We start from the raw sequence: 20,262 nt of genomic DNA, 5'->3' as shown, positions 1-20,262 counted from the left end.
TTCCCGTGAAATGAGACGAGCTACTTTAGACTGGTTCCCTGCTCTCTTAGCGTCTGTGTTGCTTAGGTTGCCAGCATTAACGTTTGTCATCCGATCGGACGATTACCATTAAAGTTTTACTTGTTCTTGCACAGACTTTAGTCGTCTGGGACGATCGGACATGAGGTTTTTCGAGCACTGAATGTTATAGGACACAGCCCGTAATTCCCCCCGAATGTGTGTATTCATGGATTTAAAGACAACATGTAGCAAAAGTTTCTACAAATAGCTGCAATACCACTGTTCTTCCAGAGAGGGCACAATTCCAAAAATTGTACAACCTGAAGTGTTCAAGTAAGGCGTAAAACATGATGGCGCATGCTGTTATAGGAAAATAGTCCAGGACAGTTTTGTGTACGACAAAGTTGATTATTTTCCTAAAACGGCACATTCCAATACGTTTATCTTACACCACAGTGATTTGCCAACAGTTACATTTTGCTTACTCTGCCTCTTATTAAAGGGGTACCAAATATAATATATACAGTTGCTGATGTGACAAAGTAACGTATTCTTAAGTATTCTATCAAATTTATATACTAGAAAACAACGAAATATCTTGGTAATTGTAAATATAATAGTCGGTACGCTAAACGGCACAAGAGTCGCCATTTTTAAAAGACCGTGACGTCAGCCCTACCCACTGCACTAGGAGAGAAGCGTGTAATCTTGGCGTCGGGCGCATCAAGTGAAACTGACAGCTCTGTCGAATCATACGAAGAGATCCCGCAAAAGACACGTCTGGAGGATCGTTATGCTTTCCATCGGTCCTGTTATTACACCCGAAAGCAACACACCGTGGCATTGTGTAGCCGATCACTTACAATTCATCCTACTTTCCGATTCACACATGCTAGTCCCAACCTCAATGAGCCAACACAACTGGGCACATACATACGTCATGAGTGTTACGCAGAGAAAATGAACGTGCATTCTGATTGGATAAAATTAATATCATGGCGGGCTGTTCAAACTGCGGAAATAGTTTGCTCGAGCTACTTTCAAAACACTATAACTTTACAACCTTAGAACAAAAAACTTTAAGTCTTGAATAAGGTTCGTTAATGTGTGTTTTATTGTTATATTTACTCTATATATTGCCCTCTGTTCCCCTTTAAGAAGTACCGGAGTAGGAATTCATAGACTGTCCAGTGAAGCGAACAGTCTACTCAACAGACAGCAAGTTAGAGAGGGAGCTAGTAGGAAAGAGATAGAGAGAGAGAGAGAAACAGTACGTGTTACCTGTGTCAGGCTGGCTTGTGGGTTGTGCACTGTGGGGCAGGTACTTGAACACTCTGATGCTGGGGAAGGGCAGCTTGCCTGCAAACAGAGGCATGACCTCCATCTGGACTTTGTGTGTTGCCATGGCAGCCATGGGCATGGACACCAACCCTGAACTCTTTCCACACACAGCCCAGTTACTGCTGTTATCCACCACTGAAAAAAAAAAAAAAACCCACACACAGCATTAAATTATCCTAAAATCCTCCACTGAACACGCTTCGTTTAGTTTCACGTACAGTTTCACGTCTTACCCTCATACATGAGCTTGGTTGTGCGGAGGCCTTCGTTCTCCGTTAACTCCTCGTCCTCTCCCTCTGCATCACTCGACTCTATCAGACGGGTGACTGATACTTCTAGCCGACAGAGGGTGCCGGCACGACAGTGCTGCTCCTCCACCGCAGGCTGAATGTCGGCCTTCATGCTGTACAGTGTCTGCAGTATGAGGAAACGCATACATTAGCATCTCTTCAATCCAAAATTGTGCTTAACATTAAAACAGCAGAGCGACAGCCAAGCTTTTTCAACAAAAAAGGTTTAAAAGAAAAAAAACAAAACAAAAACAGGACCAAATGGTGATGTTTAGCAAAGCTACCATTTTGTGGAAATTACAACAAAAGCAGCAAGTTATTTACCTGACCACCATTAAAACGAGATGAACAGTGAAGTTTTGAAAAAAGTCTATGAGAGACATAATTCATAGCATTGATGTTACATGCTAATGCTAACAATACTGGCTACACACAGAACAAACAGCCAAAAGTAATAATATTTTGAATACAATTATTGTGCATGATCCGTCAGCGGTGAGCATTAGAAAATAATAAATACGAGTGTACATGGTAAAGATGTGTTTTTCCAGAAAAAGTCACAAGTACACCTTCCAAAATGCTCCTTCACTGTGCGAGTGTGTACTGTATGTGTGTCCTCACCGAGACTCTCTCCAACCGGAATTCATAGCTGTAGGGTTTGAGCGCTGCGTCTGGCTCTTCGGCAGGAGAAAAGCTAGCAGAAAAAACACACTGCAGACACGGCAGCGGCTCCGTGGTCCACTTCACCTCCCACAGACTGTACACGCACTGCTTACTGTACACCACCTTCGCATACAGGAAATTAGAGGACTCCAATTTCAGTGACTCATTCGGAACAAGAGAGATACAAATGTGAGTAAATGTGAATGTGTTGACTCACCTGGTGTGTTTTAGCATTGAGAGAGAGGAGCTCCAGTAAAGGTGTGTGCTGATGCTCTGACAGTGTCTGGTTGGCAAGACGGAAGTTTGTGTTCGATACGTTTTCAAGGCACACCTGGATGTACTTCCTGTGGGGTTGACAGATTTCAAAGTTCTTCTTTGTAAAAAGGGGTTACGATACATTAGTTATTCCTTCATTATAGCCATGAGGTTAAGGGAGAGTAGGAATGAAAGTTTAGAAATATACAAGGGACAGTTCTCATATGGCCCTTTTCCACTACCCTTTTTCAGCTCACTTCAGCCCGACACGGCTCGCGTTTCAACTACCAAAGAACAGCACGATTCAGCTCGCTTCAGCCCTGATTAGCCCCTAAAACTCGCACGGTTTTGGAGTGGGGTTTAAGCGAGCCAAACCGAGCCGAGTGAGGCTGGGGGCGTGAGCAGACACTCCCCTGTGCACTGATTGGTGAGGAGGAGTGTCCTCACATGCCCACACACGCCCCACGAGCACGCTGGGATCTGTAAACACCGTAAACCTGGAAGAAGAAGAATTACGAGAATTTCTGAAGCCTTATGCGCCTCGCCTCATCTATACACTCTTGCCAGTATCTGTTGGCGTTGTCGGTGACAACAAGCCACAGAACCAAGACCAGCAACACTAACGACTCCATGTCCTCCATGTTTATTGTTTACTATTCGGGTCGTGAGACTACCGCTTAAAAGCTCACTGATGTCACTGTTTGCGCTGCTTAACGACATCATGTGACGTCCACCCACTTTCGCTAACTCCACCCAATGTGTCCACCCACTTCCAGCCAGCATGGTTCAGCGCGGTTGTAGTCGAAATGCAACTCCAACAGCCCCGCTCAGCTCGACTCAGCCCAACTCAGCACGGCACGGCTTAGCCCGGCTCAGTCGCGTTTGTAGTGGAAAAGCGGCAATATTGGTGTAGTGGTTAGCACAGTCGCCTCACAGCAAGAAGGTTCTGGGTTCGAACCCAGCAGCCGGCGAGGGCCTTTCTGTGTGGAGTTTGCATGTTCTCCCCGTGTCTGCGTGGGTTTCCTCTGGGTGCTCCGGTTTCCCCCACAGTCCAAAGACATGCAGTTAGGTTAACGTGGGGCGGCCTTGGGCTGAAGTGCCCTTGAGCAAGGTACTTAACCCCTGACTGCTCCCCGGGCGCTGTGTGTGGCTGCCCACTGCTCTGAGTGTGTGCACACGTGTTCACTGCTTCAGATGGGTTAAACGCAGAGGATGAATTTCACTGTGCTTGAAGTGTGCATGTGACAAATAAAGGTTTCTTCTTCTTCACGTAATAGAAATCACCGAGAAATTGGTATCTTTAATCCAGGTGTTAAACAGGTTACAATTTGTAGGCAATGTGTTGTATACCTGGCCATTAGTGTGTTTGCAATGATCCCCAGTCGTTTCATTATTTTCAAAGCTATTCAAAGTATCCAATACTACGCAGGAATGGAACTGCAACTGTTACAGTGCAAAGGTTATACATTTGTATAATTAGAGAGAAATTCATTTGAACTGGGTTTCATGGGGATTTAAATCAACATATACTTTACATTATATTCTAAATATGACTAACAAACATGCAGCATATTTTACAAACCTTTTCCCTGCTGACAGTAATGAGTGTTTGGCTCTGAAGGGGGTGTAGAAGGTGAGGGATATGAGAATGGAATATATAGACCAGGGACAGTCAATGGACACCTGGGGAAACAAAAATTTTACATTATATCCAAAATTTAAAATGTAAATGCTTTAAAAAAAAAAATCAGATTTATGTAAATTTACTGCAGCGTTTCTCGCATTTGCCAACCTTCTGGTCGATGCAAGCCATGCCGCTGTTGAAGCGCGTGCGGCTCTTTGGCCGGTGATTGATCTCGCCGTTGGTGAGGCGCTCGCTTTCGACCCGTGCTGGTGATAATGGGATATGGCATAGTACCTCTAGCTGGAATTCCAGTGTGTGGTAGGGTGGAGCTGGAGGCAGAGAGATGCTCGTCACTTTATCTGAAGCCTGGATGGACAGAGCAGCCTCTCCTACAAGCTCTGCAAGATACAGAACACAGAAGGCGTAGAAGACAACAAAAATGACGCATAAGCAGTCCAATCTGATATCATTTGACCCATGTGTGAGCTTTGCCCTCTCACCTCCAGTGCCAGAGAGAATGCGGGCAGAGCAGGATGAGGAGTGCAGGATAGGCATTGAGTCGGTGTTACTCAGCTGCAAAGCATCACCCTTCTTAACTTCATAGTGGCCTGTTAGAATGGTAAACTTCACCCTCTGAGGAAGCCCAGCCAGCAGGCTCTCTGTAAAACAAATGCATTTACAGTAAAGCCTAGGTCACAACCGGACGTACGATTTTTTTGCCGTGCGATTTTTGGCGTTTCCCAAATCGCTGCGGTTTTTTTTTGGTCGTGGAGAAAGACGTACGTTGGCCGCAAGTTTGTCTTGCAACCTGAAAAAAACGTAAGCGCCCGTAGAGTTTGTTTGACATGACAAAGAACCTCTGCAGCCGGTCTACAGCCAGTCTACGGCTCGAAAATCAGCACGTCACACGCGCGCCCTCCGTGCGTTTCTTGCACATAGACCGGCTGTAGGAGCACGTACGGCCGGTTGTGACCGAGGCATAAGGAGCTCATGACTGCATACTTAAAGAACAAACTGGGATGATTAGAATCTGATCAATGCCAAAACAAACTGAAAACACAACAATAAAGCTGGTGTGATTCAGCCCAAAGCAAGGAGGATGTTATATTATCACCTCAAAGTTGATTCTGCATTACCACATGCCAAAGTGTTTCATACCTCATGTACTACAGACATTTGACCATAATTACATTTTCTATTTGTTAAATGATTTTTCCCCCCAATGAAAAGATGAGGTGGATGGTCACTGTTGTGTGACTGGAGGCAAGCAAGCTGTGAGTGGGGGTCTTATTACCTGCGGGACCTCTGGTATGCTTTCCAGAAAATATCAAGGAGTTCAGGCAGGTTGGGTGAAAAAGTGACAAAGCAGCATTCCAACTAATTTATAAATAACTTACACAAACCTTTGGTGCAATAGGCTTTCCAAATTGCATGCAATAGGCTAAGCTAACCCGTGACTTTTGCCCCCCAAGTTGTATCTGTAGCTTTTGCTTAGGTTATAGACTGTCAAAACTCTGTGTGTGTGTCAGGAAGAAGAGACTACCACTGATATGGCCAATTTAATCAGAGAAAAGAAAAACAGGCAAAGTTAAGGTTGCATGCAAAGTGAACCAAAAGGCTAATACAATAAACAGGCTATGCCTTGCTATCAGTGTATTATGCTAACATTTGGTTAAACAGCCCAAAAATGAAATAGTGCAACACTGTTCACTTTGTTGTAGCTTAGAGAGGCTTGTGCAAAACAGTGTTGTCTACACGAGCGTCTGTGCTTTTTGAAACGTGCACTAAATAAGAAAACATTACTCTGTGATATAGATGCCACCAGTATGCAGCCTAAAGGTGGAGGTTTGTGGTTTGGGTGGTTGACTATCGCATATTTTTGTGGGTTGGGTGGTGTGGATTGGTTCTCATAACAGGTCAGGTGCATATTAGAAAAACCATGACTTGCATATCACGACTAGCTAGTGGTGGGAACTGGCAAGGGGGGGGGGGGGGGGGGGGGGAATCATTCATTCATTCATTCATTCATACACACAATTACTGAAAGCAGACTGACCTGTGAGGGGCTCGATTGTCAGCTGAGGCTCCTGGGAGTAGACCTCATATTTCACTATGGGATAAATGTGAGGCAGCACAAACTGCACACGACCCACTGTAGCACACAACTGTCGCAGAGTGTAGGTGCCTGGCTTTGTGGTCTGAGAGAGAGAGAGCGAGAGAGGGAATGTGAAAGATTATCTAATGAGTGTGTGCTCAGATGTTAAAAAGATTCAGAAGGAATACTGCTGTTATATTGCATACAAGCTGATTACTTACAGTAAATCTATGCAGCATACGCCTGGGTGTAATTTAAATCAGTTGTAATTTGAATGTATATTGGAAGCTGTTGCGAACAAACAAACACTACGTTCAGACTGCAACCTGAAACGACCCATATCCGATTTGTTGTGAAATCCGATTTTTTTTGTTAGGCCGTTCACATTACCAATTATATGAGACTTGTATGCGATCTCCAATATGAACGGAAAACGACCCAAAAGTGTCCCACATGCGCAAATTGACACGTAATAAGCACATCTACGTAATACGTAAACAAAAAAAAAAAAAAGCACACTCTTCAAGTTTAATGATTTCATTTTTTTTGTTTGTTTAATTATCTGGTTAGTATTAAAGTGTGTGTTTTTGTTTCTGAACTGAAATGAAAACGTGTAGCCTGGTAACGAGGGTTGACTCCTAAATGTCTCTCTAATTTCTATACAAGTGCACTACATGTTACTAAGAAGTAATGGATTTTTAAACTCTATATAGTGCACTCGAGCTTCAGTAGGCAGTCATTTGGGATACGGCCGCTGTATTACCAAACTCTTAATTCAGGCTTAATAATTTGCACATATTTATTTCGTCATATTAATAAACTTTTTCTACATTTTTATAAATATTTATTTAGATTGTTTATAGCCAGCTGAATTCTGCAACTTCTCTCAGCGCTGGCTCAAGGTGCATAAACACCAGTGCAGTTTGCTATGGAGATGAGGCGAGACCTGGCGATGTGGTTTTTGTGGCGGCGGCGGAACTCACACAATAATCTGATTAATGTGGGCAGCAGACTAATGAGACCGAAGGTGTCAAATTACTGGAAATTTCCAGAACAATCTTATAATCTTGTAATACAGGATGGTTTAAGTTATAAATCAGTTATAAAAACTGTTTTATTTAATCAGGCTAATAGATCAACATCCAGGTCCCTACCAAATCCACCATTAGCTTGATCAATTCTATAAAAGTCTATTTAAATTCTGAAAACTGTACAAATGTTGTTGTTTTCCACCAAAGAGGTGAGATTAGCCAACGCAGAATAGTGACGTTTGTCTCTTGTTGATGACGTGTAGGTCGCATGAATGCGACCTGTCCGGTCAGACTGCAGTCGCATGTGAAAATATCGGATATGCATCGGATTTAGGACCACATATCCAAGCGGCCTGGGTCGCATGTGAAAAAATCGGATCTGTGTCGTTCAGATTGTCAATAACAAATCGGATACAGGTCGCATATGGGCAAAAAAAAATCGGATATGGGTCGTTTCAGGGCGCAGTCTGAACGTAGTCAAAGATGCATAACACTACAGATTTTTTTCACAAAATAAAACTTGAGAAAAAAAAACACCACAAAGCAAAAATTAAAATCTGAACACCCCCCCCCCCCCCCCAAAAAAAAAAAAAAAAAAATCCAAAAAAACAAAGGCAACTGCTAAATTTGTCTAAAAACAAAGCTATTGCTGAAATGCAGCTCATCCAGCCATGTCCTCAATGATATTCATTATTCATTCAGATCGTGCAAGGCTCAGATGTCAGTAGTAAAGAGCTAAATTATGTGGCTTATTTAACAAATAAAAAGGTGCTAATGACCGTTATAGACTGCCAAATCATAAGATTGAATAGTTTGCTTAAGCTTAATGCGTGCATGAACGCTTTCCATGATGTTTAAATGTGAAATGTACTAGAGTTTAAAGTGTACTGACATGCATGCAACGGCACCACTGTTAAGATGCCTTTTAAACTAACCATGTGGAAAAGAATCATGCACACATTAAGTTTAAAATTTTTTAACTTCCCTTCCACGCTTCTCTGCATCTGAGTCATGCACAGAATTAATAATCATTAAAAAAAAACCTCCTAGTCCCATGTTGTTGTATGAGCTGCAGTCAAGCAGCAAGGTTTAAGACAAATCTCCATTGCCCTTGTAGTTTTTCTCCACCATTCCACTACTAAGAATGCAGTGAGGAAACATTTCCTTCGTGGATTCACAAAATTTTGTTGTGTAGCTGGATTTAATTTTGTGTTGCGATAAGATTTTATGGTATTTTGTTCCCCCGTTAAGATTTTGTTTTGTGGTGGGGTTATGTTTACACTTTGCCCACTCTAGTTGTAGTTTATCCTATTTCTTAGGATTCACACACACGTGCACACACCCTCCCTCACCAGCGCCTTGAAGATGATGCTGTTGTTGCCTGGCAACAAAGTTACATTGTTGGTCTTCAGCACCTGTGTTCCGTCCTCCATGGTAAAGGTGGGGCCTACAGTGCTATGCACGTCCAAGGGGGAGGAGCAATCAGTGCCACGCATCAGCATGTGCGTGTTTTTACAGACAACACCAGTGGAGTTGAGCATGTTGTCGGAGGGACTACGGTCCTGTATTTCATAAAGCTCCAGAGCAGGCATGCCCGTTCCTGGCAACGCCCCGCCAGAAGGACTCACAGCAGGGAAAGAGATGGTGCTATCTGGACTGAGACCGGGGCGCCGCTGGGTGCCTGTAGGACCAGAACGCATGCCTGGTTGTTCCCCTGTAAAGTGGACACTGGCTGCCAGCTGTTCCAGCTGCACAGGAATGGGCATGAGGCTGCACAGACGAAGCTCCAACTGCAGGGATGCACCGACATGCACTGTCGTGGATGCTGGATGAAACTGCAGCTCTCGCAGCTGAGCAAATGCAGTCATGCTCAGGGCCACTCGCTGGTCTAAACAGAAAAAAAAGAAAGATGCAAGCAAGTCATTCAAGAGAGACCAAAAAAAAAAAAAAAAGGCAACGCAGATACTGCAAGCTACTACAAGATTTGCATTATGAGCAAAGGTGATCCAATGGCAAACTCCTGACCTTTTCCCTCTGGAGCCTTGTTTGCAAAGGTGAGGATCTCCTGGCAGAAGTGCTTTCTCTCATCATCTGTCAGGTTCGTATCGCTACCTAGCAGAGCGCTTGTCTGCAAGTAGCTGGTACAGAGAGTGAAGGAACCCAAACAATCCAACAATCTATACAGGGTGATTGCAAACTAAATGCTTATTTAATTTACACAGACATACCAGTGAAAAGTCTGGATACATAAGTGCTCATACATGTGTATGTATACATATATATTCTCAAAGTCATTATATTTTGTTCATTTTTGAAAATGATGCATAAATAAACATTTAATGTGGGCTTGGAGTCCACACCTTAAAAAGTTTGTACATTTTCACTGTCTTAGTAATGTTCTGATTAAGGCGTATGGTTGAAATTTGTTTCTAGAAAATTTGTAAATATTGAAGTTAATACCTTTATTTCTTTAAATGCATCTTAGAAGTTAAAAAAATAAAAAGCGCTTTACTTAATCTTTTGTACCTTATCAAAAATTATTTTTATACCGTTAATGTCTTCATTATTATTCTAATATAGTAGGAAATCTTAAACAAAGTAATTTTCTATGAGCAAGTCTGTCCAATTGTTTCACAGATGGAGTATATAGACTTACAAAATGTGACGTACAAACACCGGTTAACTTAATGTGGTCTCTTACGCCATATTGCTAGCACAACTGTTACTAATCATCTATAAGGGAGACTGAAAGTGAGATGTAAGCACTGACACTGCACTGAGGGATTTGGGATTCAGTTAAGGATACTCCTCCGTCTGCTGCAGCTGTTTCTGACACTCTGCAATTTGCTTGCGTGTGTGAGTGAGCGGCCGGCTCCAGCCTTCCACTGTATATGACTTCAAAGAGTCCTGCAGAAAAGTCTTTGCTGTCTGGGCATCACCTTTCCTCCTATGCATGCACACACACACACAAAAGTATCCTAACGGAGGCAGTTACCTGGATATCTACAGGTCCCTTAAGTTAAATTTAATACCCAAGAACAATTTTAAATGTCTCTTCTAATGAAATTTGAGGTGAGACACTAAACCTGAAATACTCTCCAAATAGTAAAGAATATATTTTTCTGTAGTGTATATTTCAGTATACTTACATTTACAGGAAAATTAAAAAAAATATATATATATATTTTATATATATTAGGGCTGTCAGACGATTAAAAAATTTAATCGCGATTAATCTCAGAATTTCATATAGTTAATTGCGATTAATCACTTTTTTTTAAATCTATGTAAATGAATAAGGCTTTTAAAGTGAAATGTTACAATTAAAATGGTGAACACATTTTATGCTAAAAGTACTTGTTAAAAACTGCTGTTGTTGAGTTGTATTCAGTCACAGCCTATAGGACTTCACAGTGCTGTGCAAACAAAAAATTGCAGTTGGACTTCAAGAAAGACATTTAGTGTCCTATCACAGTGCTACAGCGTACTGAAATCTCACTTTACAAAAAGTATTTTAGAACTGCAAAGTGCATACCAAAACCAACTCAATCACACTCTTCTTTTGAAATGAAACTTCCCGTTTAACAGACCTTTCTCCATCACTCACACTTACTCTTATTGCAGCAGCGCGCGACAAGCCTCAACATGAACTACGGGTGACTCGCAGGGCCAAATTAGAATGTGTGTTAACAGCACTATTTTTGGGCGGCACGGTGGTGTAGTGGTTAGCACTGTCGCCTCACAGCAAGAAGGTTCTGGGTTCGAGCCCCGTGGCCAGCAAGGACCTTTCTGTGCGGAGTTTGCATGTTCTCCCCGTGTCCGCGTGGGCTTCCTCCGGGTGCTCCGGTTTCCCCCACAGTCCAAAGACATGCAGATTAGGTTAACTGGTGACTCTAAATTGACCGTAGGTGTGAATGTGAGTGTGAATGGTTGTCTGTGTCTATGTGTCAGCCCTGTGATGACCTGGCGACTTGTCCAGGGTGTACCCTGCCTTTCGCCCATAGTCAGCTGGGATAGGCTCCAGCTTGCCTGCGACCCTGTAGAACAGGATAAAGCAGCTAGAGATAATGAGATGAGAACTATTTTTTTAAAATCGCGATAAATTGAGATTGCATTAATGCGTTATCGCGTTAACTTCGATAGCCCTGATATATATATATATAAAAACAAACTATGATGGCATTAATACTTTTTCACACACACAAAAAAATGTAGTCACAAAAACACTTACATATAGAACTCAGCCAGGCTCTTTCCCACAAGTCGAGCTGACCGCAGCCTCCCAATAGCTCTGTACATCTCCAGAGCAGCATGGGACAACTCCTAGATACAGAGAGTATATAAATGAGGTGTCTAAGGAGGGAGCAAGATGAATCAGACCAACTGATTTTATGAGTTAATAAGGGCTAGATGGAATAAAGAAATATTACACACTTTTTTTAAAAGCACACATTTTGATTTAAGATTTGCTTATAGTTGGTCAACACGACTTATTCTAACGTAAAGATATTACAGTTAACAGCAGATCAGTTCTTACCAGATAGTGTTTTTCAAAAGCTTCCACCGACGATAAGGCTTCTTTAAGTTTTTTATATGGGCTCTGAAGACTGTTTGCTAAAAGACAAATGATAACCAAGACTTGGATCATCTTAACATGCACCATTATACACTACTAGCTTTAAAAGGAATAGTTTAATCAAAATTTTATTTGTACACTGTTCTGCTTTATATAATTAATGAGTCGTATATCACTCGTAGTCCATCTACAGTGCCTTGCAAAAGTATTCATCCTCCTTGGCGTTTGTCCTGTTTTGTTGCATTACAAGCTGGAATTAAAATGGATTTTTGGAGGGTTAGCACCATTTGATTTACACATGCCTACCATTTTAAAGGTGCACATTTTTTTTTATTTTTTATTGCGACACAAACAATAATTAAGATGAAAAAACAAATCTGTAGTGTGCACAAGTATTCACCCCCTTTTGTATGAAACCCCTAAATAAGCGCTGGTCCAACCAATTCACTTCATAAGTCACATATTTAGTTGATTAAGATCCAGCTGTGTGCAATCAAAGTGTCACATGATCTGTCACACGATGTCTGTATAAATCAACCTGTTCTGGAAGGACCCTGACTCTGCAACTCTACTAAGCAAGCAACATGAAAACCAAGGAGCCTCCAAACAGGTCAGAGACAAAGTTGTGGAGAAGTATAGATCAGGGTTGGGTCATAAAAAATATCCCAAACTTTGAATATGCCAGGGAGCACCATTAAATCCATTACAGCAAAATGGAAAGAATATGGCACCACTACAAACCTGACAAGAGAAGTGGAGATGGGATTATCTGTCCATAGGACCACTTTAAGCCATACACTCCACAGAGTGGGGTTTTATGGAAGAGTGACCAGGAAGGAGAAAAAAAATAATAATAATCACGTTTGGAGTTTGCTCAACAGCATGTGGCAGACTCCCCAAAACACATGGAAGAAGATTCTCTGGTCAAATGAGACAAAAATTTAATTTTTTGGCCATCATGGTAAATGCCATGTGTGGTGCAAACCCAACACCCTGAGAACACCATCCCTACAGTGAAGCATGGTGGTGGCAGCATCATGCTGTGGGGATGTTTTTCATCTGCAGGTATAGGAAAGCTGGTCAGGACTGAAGGAAAGACGGATGGCACTAAATACAGGGCAATTCTGGAGGAAAACCTGTTCGAGTCTCAAACCTCTGGCTGACTGGGATGAAGGTTCATGGTCTAGCAGGACAATGACCCTAAACATACTGCTAAAGCTACACTGGAGTGGTTTAAAGGGCACATTTAAAATGTCTTGGAATGGCCTAGTCAAAGCCCAGACCTCAATCCAATTGAGAATCTGTGGCATAACTTCACTGATGTACACCAACATAATCCATCTAACTTAAAGGAGTTGGATCAGTTTTGCCTTGAGGAATGTGGCAAAAATCCCAGTGGCTAGATATGCTAAGCTAATAGAGACATATCCCAAGAGACTTGCAGCTGTAATTGTAGCAAAAGGTGGCTCTATAAAGTATTGACTTGGGGGGGGGGATACCTATGTACACTCTATATTTCTGTTTTTTAATCTTAATTATTGTTTATCACAATAAAAAAAAGTGCACCTTTAAGTCGTAGGCATGTTGTGTAAATCAAATGGTGCTAACCCCCCAAAAATCCATTTTAATTCCAGCTTGCAATGCGACAAAACAGGACAAACACCAAGGGGGATGAATACTTTTGCAAGGCACTGTATCAAGACATGTTTGGCCATCACTGCTACATAAAATACATTTAAAGCTATCAGTTTAGCACTGTGGAAATTACATTTATAAGTCATTACACACAGACCTCAAGACATTGTGTGGCTTATGTATATCAAGTTTTCATTTAAAAAAAAAAGTCTGGACATGAAAAAAACACCACAAAAATAAAATCACATTCAATGTACAATTCAGTCTTCAAACTCTGGGCCACACCTCCTATCTGACTCTGATGCTAGTAGCTACTACAGTTTTAGCTACATTGTCCATTTATATAGATAACCATACAATCATGCAGCATCAGAATCCACATAAGCAAGCATGTTCAAAATGTGATCATAGTCATGCAGTTTGTATGAGGCTTGAACTGGTAGTTAAAGACTTCCCTTACTTTTTTTTTTAACCCTCTGATGCAAAACATGGGTCAAAAGTGACCCGGCTGAGTTTTTAATCTTCTATATCTTTGCAATAAATTAATTCCATCATTCAGTGTTCAAGGTATTTCTCAATTAACTTGCTTTTGATCATCATACATCCTTATTTTATTTTTTCCTTTCTTACTTTTTGAATAAAAACCCTTTTTGTATCACTACCCTTCTAATGCACAACATGGGTCAGAAACGACCTGCATTCATTTTCCAGGTTATTTCATGTATGGCTGAGTGTTTCTATGATACACTTTTGAAATAGATTCATTTTGTCATTTACTTTTCCAAATATGCAGTAAATATCTTGTTTTTGTTCAGCACAAATCATCATTTTTATTTTTCCTTTCTTAAGTTATGAACAAGCACAGCTTTTGTAATTCTACATCAAGTTTACACACATGGGTCAGAAACGACCCGCATGCATTTACTCCAGCGTTTGGTGGGAACTGTGAATTGTGCTTGTGTCAGACATTTCACAGCTCAGCACAGCGCCCTTTGCCCATCTAATACATGTAAAGTGATGTTTTTCAATTGTTCTAACACTACCTTAGAAAAAAACTGATTATGTTTAGGTTACCTTGAGAGTGAGTAGATTACTTGTCAGAAAGTTACAAGTAATTACTATTAGCTACCGAGCTGTTGACATATTCTACTTTAGTTAGCTAATTTTATTGTAGTTGGCTTAGCTAACTACATAGTTAATAAATAAATAACTGGCCCCAATCACTGCTAAAGTAATTACTTGAAACAAATTATTATTATAGTATTAAGACATTTAATTTTAAATCACACTTGGATGACCCATGTGTAGTAATATAAAAAGTATTTTTGTTCATAAAGTAGGAAAGAAAAAATTAAATTAATGATTTGTGATAATTAAAAACAAGATATTTAAAGAATACTTGGAATATTCAATCATAAAATAAATTGATTTCAAAAGATAGAGCAAAGAAAAACTCCGTCAGCATGAAATAACCTGGAAAATGAATGTGGGTCATTTTTGACCCATGTTGTGCATTAGAAGGGGTGTGCATATGTTTTGCATCAAAGGGTTAAAGCAACAAACCCTGTAGCAAAACTAAAGAAGAAAAATGAGACAGCAGACTTGTCTTGGCTGAGTGACTTCATGTGGGAAAGTGTGGAACGTTTATTTTTGGAAGAAAATGTTCTTTTAATTCAGGAATGCATTCTGGTATAATGGTATGTAGTCAAATGTACCATTCAATATGAACAGAGTAAAATTGCCTGAGCTCTTCAGTATAACAGACCTGTCTCTGGTCTCTCTGTGCCGAGGCCTGCGAGCAGGTCAACGGTGCGGTTCAGCTCCTCCGAGTTAGGCCCATTCTCCGACACCAAACCACACAAACAGCCCAGAGACTTCAGCTGAAAGTGTTTAAACAAAAACACACGACATGGACTGAGTCTACTCAACCAGTCAGCTCCTTTACACACTACACAACATATAACATGCTTTCAAAACGATATTTAAAAAAAAAAAAAAATTTGGATTCTGGGAAGGGTAAGCTAGCCCCTTTAAATATGAAAATAACTATCAATTAACATAATTAGAAGGTCATATCACTCATTTACTGAAAAGCTGAGCATGTTTATACTCAAGTTTTGTAACTAATTAACAGCAAAGCGCACACAGAGCATAGGCTCATACTAAGAGAAATGCATCAACCTAATTTTTGATGGCTTTTGAACGTATGAACGAGGGATGTGTACTACCATCTGGAACCCGACCACAAGTGCAAGGCAATGTGCATCTCAAACAAACACGACCACCTGACAACGAACTTTGTATCTTTATTTACATAAGATAAAAAGGTTTTTAATCCAGCACTGATTTTTAATTTGCTTTAAAAAAAAACGTGGGTTTACTTACTAATACATTTTACAGAAAATATTCATAACCGTTTCATATACAACTAGTTAAAACAATTTTATTAGTCCAGTTTCTGTCATGTACGGGCGGTAGATCGATGTAAGTGCAGGAAGTGTTTTACTGAAAGTACGCTAGCAAACAGATCCAAAACAGACAAAGGTAGAGTCGAAAAACAGGCAGTGGTTGAGTGTGGCACAAACAGGATCTCAGGAGTTAATATAATACTGACTGTCCAAAAACACAAACAGGGTCAAAATCAGAAAAGTGATACAAAATACAAGGCTTTTGCAAAGTCTGTGTTACTGAGAGTCCTTATACGTACATGCTGTGGGCTCTAATCAGGAACTGGTACCTGCTAATTAGTCCTAATGCCGTGCTCTGTGGCTGCACTCAAAGCTCCAACACGTGCGGACATGAAAAATTTAACTAGAAAACTGTCTGATATTCAATCGTAACTATACAGTAATGATGTAAAGTGAAAGCGCTGGTTCACTGCTGCCCACTAGGCACCCAACAGAGTCACACCATAATAAATGCTGTGGTGGTGTTTCTGGCGCATGGCATGCGGTGTCAATGAAAGGAATAAATATGTATTCGTAACTGTGACGCGCATCTCATTATTGATATCACCATCACAAGACAATGCAGTAAATTTACTGATGCAAAATAAGTGACAATTCAATAATTCATATGCTATAATATTATTCTATTCAGGTCAGTTTTGTGCCCTTGCAAATATTTTGCTCATACACTCATCAGGAGCTCTGCTTTTAGGCCAAGTTTACATTAGACCGTATCTGTCTCGTTTTCTTCGCGGATGCACTGTCCGTTTACATTAAAACGCCTGGAAACGGGAATCCGCCAGGGTCCACGTATTCAATCTAGATCGTGTCTGGTCCGGTGCTGTGTAAACATTGAGAATATGCGGATACGCTGTGCTGAGCTCTAGCTGGCGTCTCATTGGACAATGTCACTGTGACATCCACCTTCCTGATTCGCTGGCGTTGGTCATGTGACGCGACTGCTGAAAAACGGCGCGGATTTCCGCCTTGTATCACCTTTCATTAAAGAGTATAAAAGTATGAAAATACTGCAAATACTGATGCAAATACTGCCCATTGTGTAGTTATGATTGTCTTTAGGCTTGCCATCCTTCCACTTGCAAGTGGTAAGTGATATGCGCTGGGATCACACACACAGCGGCTCAGTCCCGAATCACTGCTTGTGCACTTCACTCGCGCGCTCTGTGAGCTGCGCAGGGCCGGAGTGCGCACCCTCCAGAGGGCACTCGCTGTTCAGGGCGGAGTGATTTGGAGCGCAGGATGCCTGCGGAGCCGAGCGTATCCGTGTATTGGTGTTGCTGTGTGCACGCGAATCGTGTATTGGTGTTGCTGTGTGCACACTAATCGTTTTAAAAACGTTAATCTGATGATCCGCTGATACGGTCTAATGTAAACCCCACCTTAGGCAGTATCTACATATCTATATTAAGGATTAGAGTTAACATGATAAACTGCTCTATTAAATTTACTGACTGGGAGACAAGTACATCCATTTAAGGTCAACAGCCTTTAAAAGTGGAGGCCATCCACTGCATGGATTGTGCAGTGTTATTCTGTTTCACTTTTGCTTTTTACATGCTCAGTTCTTCTTTCAGTCTCAGCAAAACACATTTCATTTACATTTTACTTTCACATGAGCAGGCATTGTGACATGATGCCAGAAATGGATTAGTAGTTAGACAATCATCTGCAAAGTTTCTTTGTTTCTCACAACAAAGACAGCCAATCTGTATCCGCAGTAGTATCTTTTCATTATTTCTCAAAGTCAGAGAGAACTATTGCATGTTTTTAGTTAGCACAGTTCTTCATAGTGCGTTTGTGTGTCAAAGCACGAAACAGAACGGGTGACGTGAGATACCTTCTCAGTAGCGTAAGTCCAGAGGCCCACAGTGTGGGAGAAGTTGGCCTCCAGCTGGGTGCGATCACAACAGCCCTCAATTCTGTGCAGGACCTCCAGACAGCTGAGGAAGACCCAACAGTCCAGAGCCCCCTGGAGAACCGACACCTGCTTAACAACAGCAGCAATCAGAGCTGTGCCCAGATGCAAATACTGCACGTTTATAACAAAAGTACAACATGCACTGATTTGCCAGTTTATTATGTACACCTATCTTCTAACTGTTATACAACTGCATCCCATCCAGTAATGGAAAGGGGCCACCAATGGACTACAGCTGGTCAGATGTGTCATGGGTGGCGGACCATTTTCAGCACACTGACATGGGACACACTATCACTATTGGCTGCATATTTTGGATCAATTGACTGTTCTCAACCCAACAGTGAATCAGATTGTGCGTTTAAAAAAAAAAAAAAAAAAAGTATATAGCACAGGACCTGCACAGACCTCAAGCAAACGGAGCTCCTGGACACAGTTGTGAAGTAGCTCCAGGGCTCTCTGTGTGACCTCCCAGGGCCTCTGCAGGAAGATAAGGAGTGTGCACTGGCGAGAGAACAAGTAGCTGCGCAGGTCTAGCAGGCTAGCCTCGCTGCGCTGGATTAGCTCTCTCTTCTCCATATCTATTGGTCTGCGCAGGAGCAGACCGTTCCAGTTCCGCACCGGCTGGCAAAACGAGCCCAGCCAGTTGGCTCCATCTGAACACCACATAATAAAATATTTAATTCAGCATATGAATGCATATTAAACAAAATATTACATTATTATACACTAGTACCAGTCAAATGTTTGGACACACCCAATTCAATAGTTTCTTTATTATTATTATTATTATTATTATTATTATTATTAATTAAAGGACACTTAAAGTAACAATGGATGTCATTTCTCTTTACTTAGTTGAGCGATTCCTGACATTTTATGATTACTACAGTTGTGGAATAGGGCTATTTATTGCATTTGTATTATTATTTACAGTCTGATGATCTCAAACGCATTAAGATAAGAAATTCCACTAACTTTTGACGAGGCACACCTGTTAACTGAAAAATATTCCAGGTGACTACCTCATGAAGCTTGTTAAGATAATGCCAATAGTCTCCAAAACTGTCAAGGTAAATGGTGGCTACTTTGAAGAATCTATGAAACATTGTTTTCTCTAAACACTTTTGTTCTACAATGTAGAAAATAACCAAAATACAGAAAAATCTATGCATGAGTAACCTCCAAAAGCATGTAACAATTTATCATTGCACGATATATCATGATACAAATTTATGATTGAGTCAATGAAAAAAAAAAAATTGCGATTGTCAGGGATAATCTCAGTTTTTCCTAGCTATAATTGCGTTGTTTTGGAAGCAGAGGGCGTAATAACATACAACCGCGGGAAATGCACGTGACTTCAGCCTGGGTGGAAGTAACACAACTTCCACCCAGGGTAACCACTGCCATTGACTGTACAAATACATTTAACAAAAAATGGGAGCCATCTTTTTACAGACTGCCTAAATCTAAAGAAACGAGAAGAAAAATTAAGGTAGTACAAATGTTCATAAAAGGTTTATTAAGAAAAGGCTTTTGTTATTAACTTTCATTTTTAACAAAAGGAATATTTTAGTTAATAAGCCATTATACTTTACTCCAAGGTTTCAAAATGTGGGTAAACAATTGTTGGTTTTTAAGAAATGAAACAAAGGGTTGTGTTTATTTAACAAAAGAAATATTTAAATTGATAAAGTATAGGAAAATAAGTGTTTTTTTTGTGAGAAAACTGAATATTTTTTCAATAAAATTGTGGGAAAATCAAATAGAGTATCCAATATTGTGAACTGGGTGAATCATTACCTTAAATCTAATTAAAACATAAAAAAACAGGAGGTTAAGCTGTGACCCATAAATCCTAATATTCAAGGAGTTTGAACAGTATTTCAGACTTAACTTCAGCAGTCCTAATAGACATATTGCTTATAAAACTGAGGAATAGTCTTTCAGTAGAACTGAGCCTTTACTGCATATTACAGTTTTCACTAAAGACCATTTTGAATACGTTTGGTGGGTGTGCAGAAGAGACTGTACCTCCAGCGCCAAAGTTAAGCACATACTGAGTGAACAGAGCGTCCAACTCGTCATACTGGACCAGCGCATCTTCATACTGCTGAAGCATCTCAAACACAAATGCCAGCTCTTCCTACACGTAGAAAAATCCACAGGCATCAAACATGATTCATGTATCATGTGTGAGAGGTGAAGAAGAAAAAAAAAAAAAAAAAAGACACTAGGCCAACATTTATATTCTGCAGTGAATGATATAAGTGAGACCTCAGAGGACTAATTAGCAGTCACTTCCACAGAAATCAGTGAGAGCAGCTGAGGAAGTTAATTTTTTTTTCCTGAGGAAAACAACA

At 40.8% G+C, this 20,262-nt stretch overlaps 1 protein-coding gene across 1 annotated transcript in view; it reads right to left on the bottom strand.

The window, feature by feature from the left end:
- Positions 1 to 20,262, bottom strand: part of trappc10 (trafficking protein particle complex subunit 10) — a 46,795-nt gene that overhangs the window by 4,183 nt on the left and 22,350 nt on the right. Inside the window, exons 6-22 of the mRNA XM_060941000.1 lie at positions 19,934 to 20,045; positions 18,305 to 18,552; positions 17,816 to 17,962; positions 15,276 to 15,390; positions 11,837 to 11,913; positions 11,531 to 11,622; positions 10,106 to 10,246; positions 9,325 to 9,437; positions 8,652 to 9,187; positions 6,230 to 6,371; positions 4,674 to 4,832; positions 4,342 to 4,571; positions 4,132 to 4,232; positions 2,512 to 2,638; positions 2,253 to 2,417; positions 1,575 to 1,755; positions 1,282 to 1,476 (exon numbers count right to left, since the gene is read on the bottom strand). Coding sequence (XP_060796983.1) covers positions 1,282 to 1,476; positions 1,575 to 1,755; positions 2,253 to 2,417; positions 2,512 to 2,638; positions 4,132 to 4,232; positions 4,342 to 4,571; positions 4,674 to 4,832; positions 6,230 to 6,371; positions 8,652 to 9,187; positions 9,325 to 9,437; positions 10,106 to 10,246; positions 11,531 to 11,622; positions 11,837 to 11,913; positions 15,276 to 15,390; positions 17,816 to 17,962; positions 18,305 to 18,552; positions 19,934 to 20,045 — 2,881 coding nt within the window. The remainder of the gene's footprint in view (positions 1 to 1,281; positions 1,477 to 1,574; positions 1,756 to 2,252; positions 2,418 to 2,511; positions 2,639 to 4,131; positions 4,233 to 4,341; positions 4,572 to 4,673; positions 4,833 to 6,229; positions 6,372 to 8,651; positions 9,188 to 9,324; positions 9,438 to 10,105; positions 10,247 to 11,530; positions 11,623 to 11,836; positions 11,914 to 15,275; positions 15,391 to 17,815; positions 17,963 to 18,304; positions 18,553 to 19,933; positions 20,046 to 20,262) is intronic.

This window comes from Neoarius graeffei, chromosome 15 (genome assembly GCF_027579695.1).
Source record: "Neoarius graeffei isolate fNeoGra1 chromosome 15, fNeoGra1.pri, whole genome shotgun sequence".
NCBI lineage: Eukaryota > Metazoa > Chordata > Actinopteri > Siluriformes > Ariidae > Neoarius > Neoarius graeffei.
Note: the sequence above shows the minus strand (reverse complement) of the source record. Positions and strands in the feature narration are given on the sequence as shown.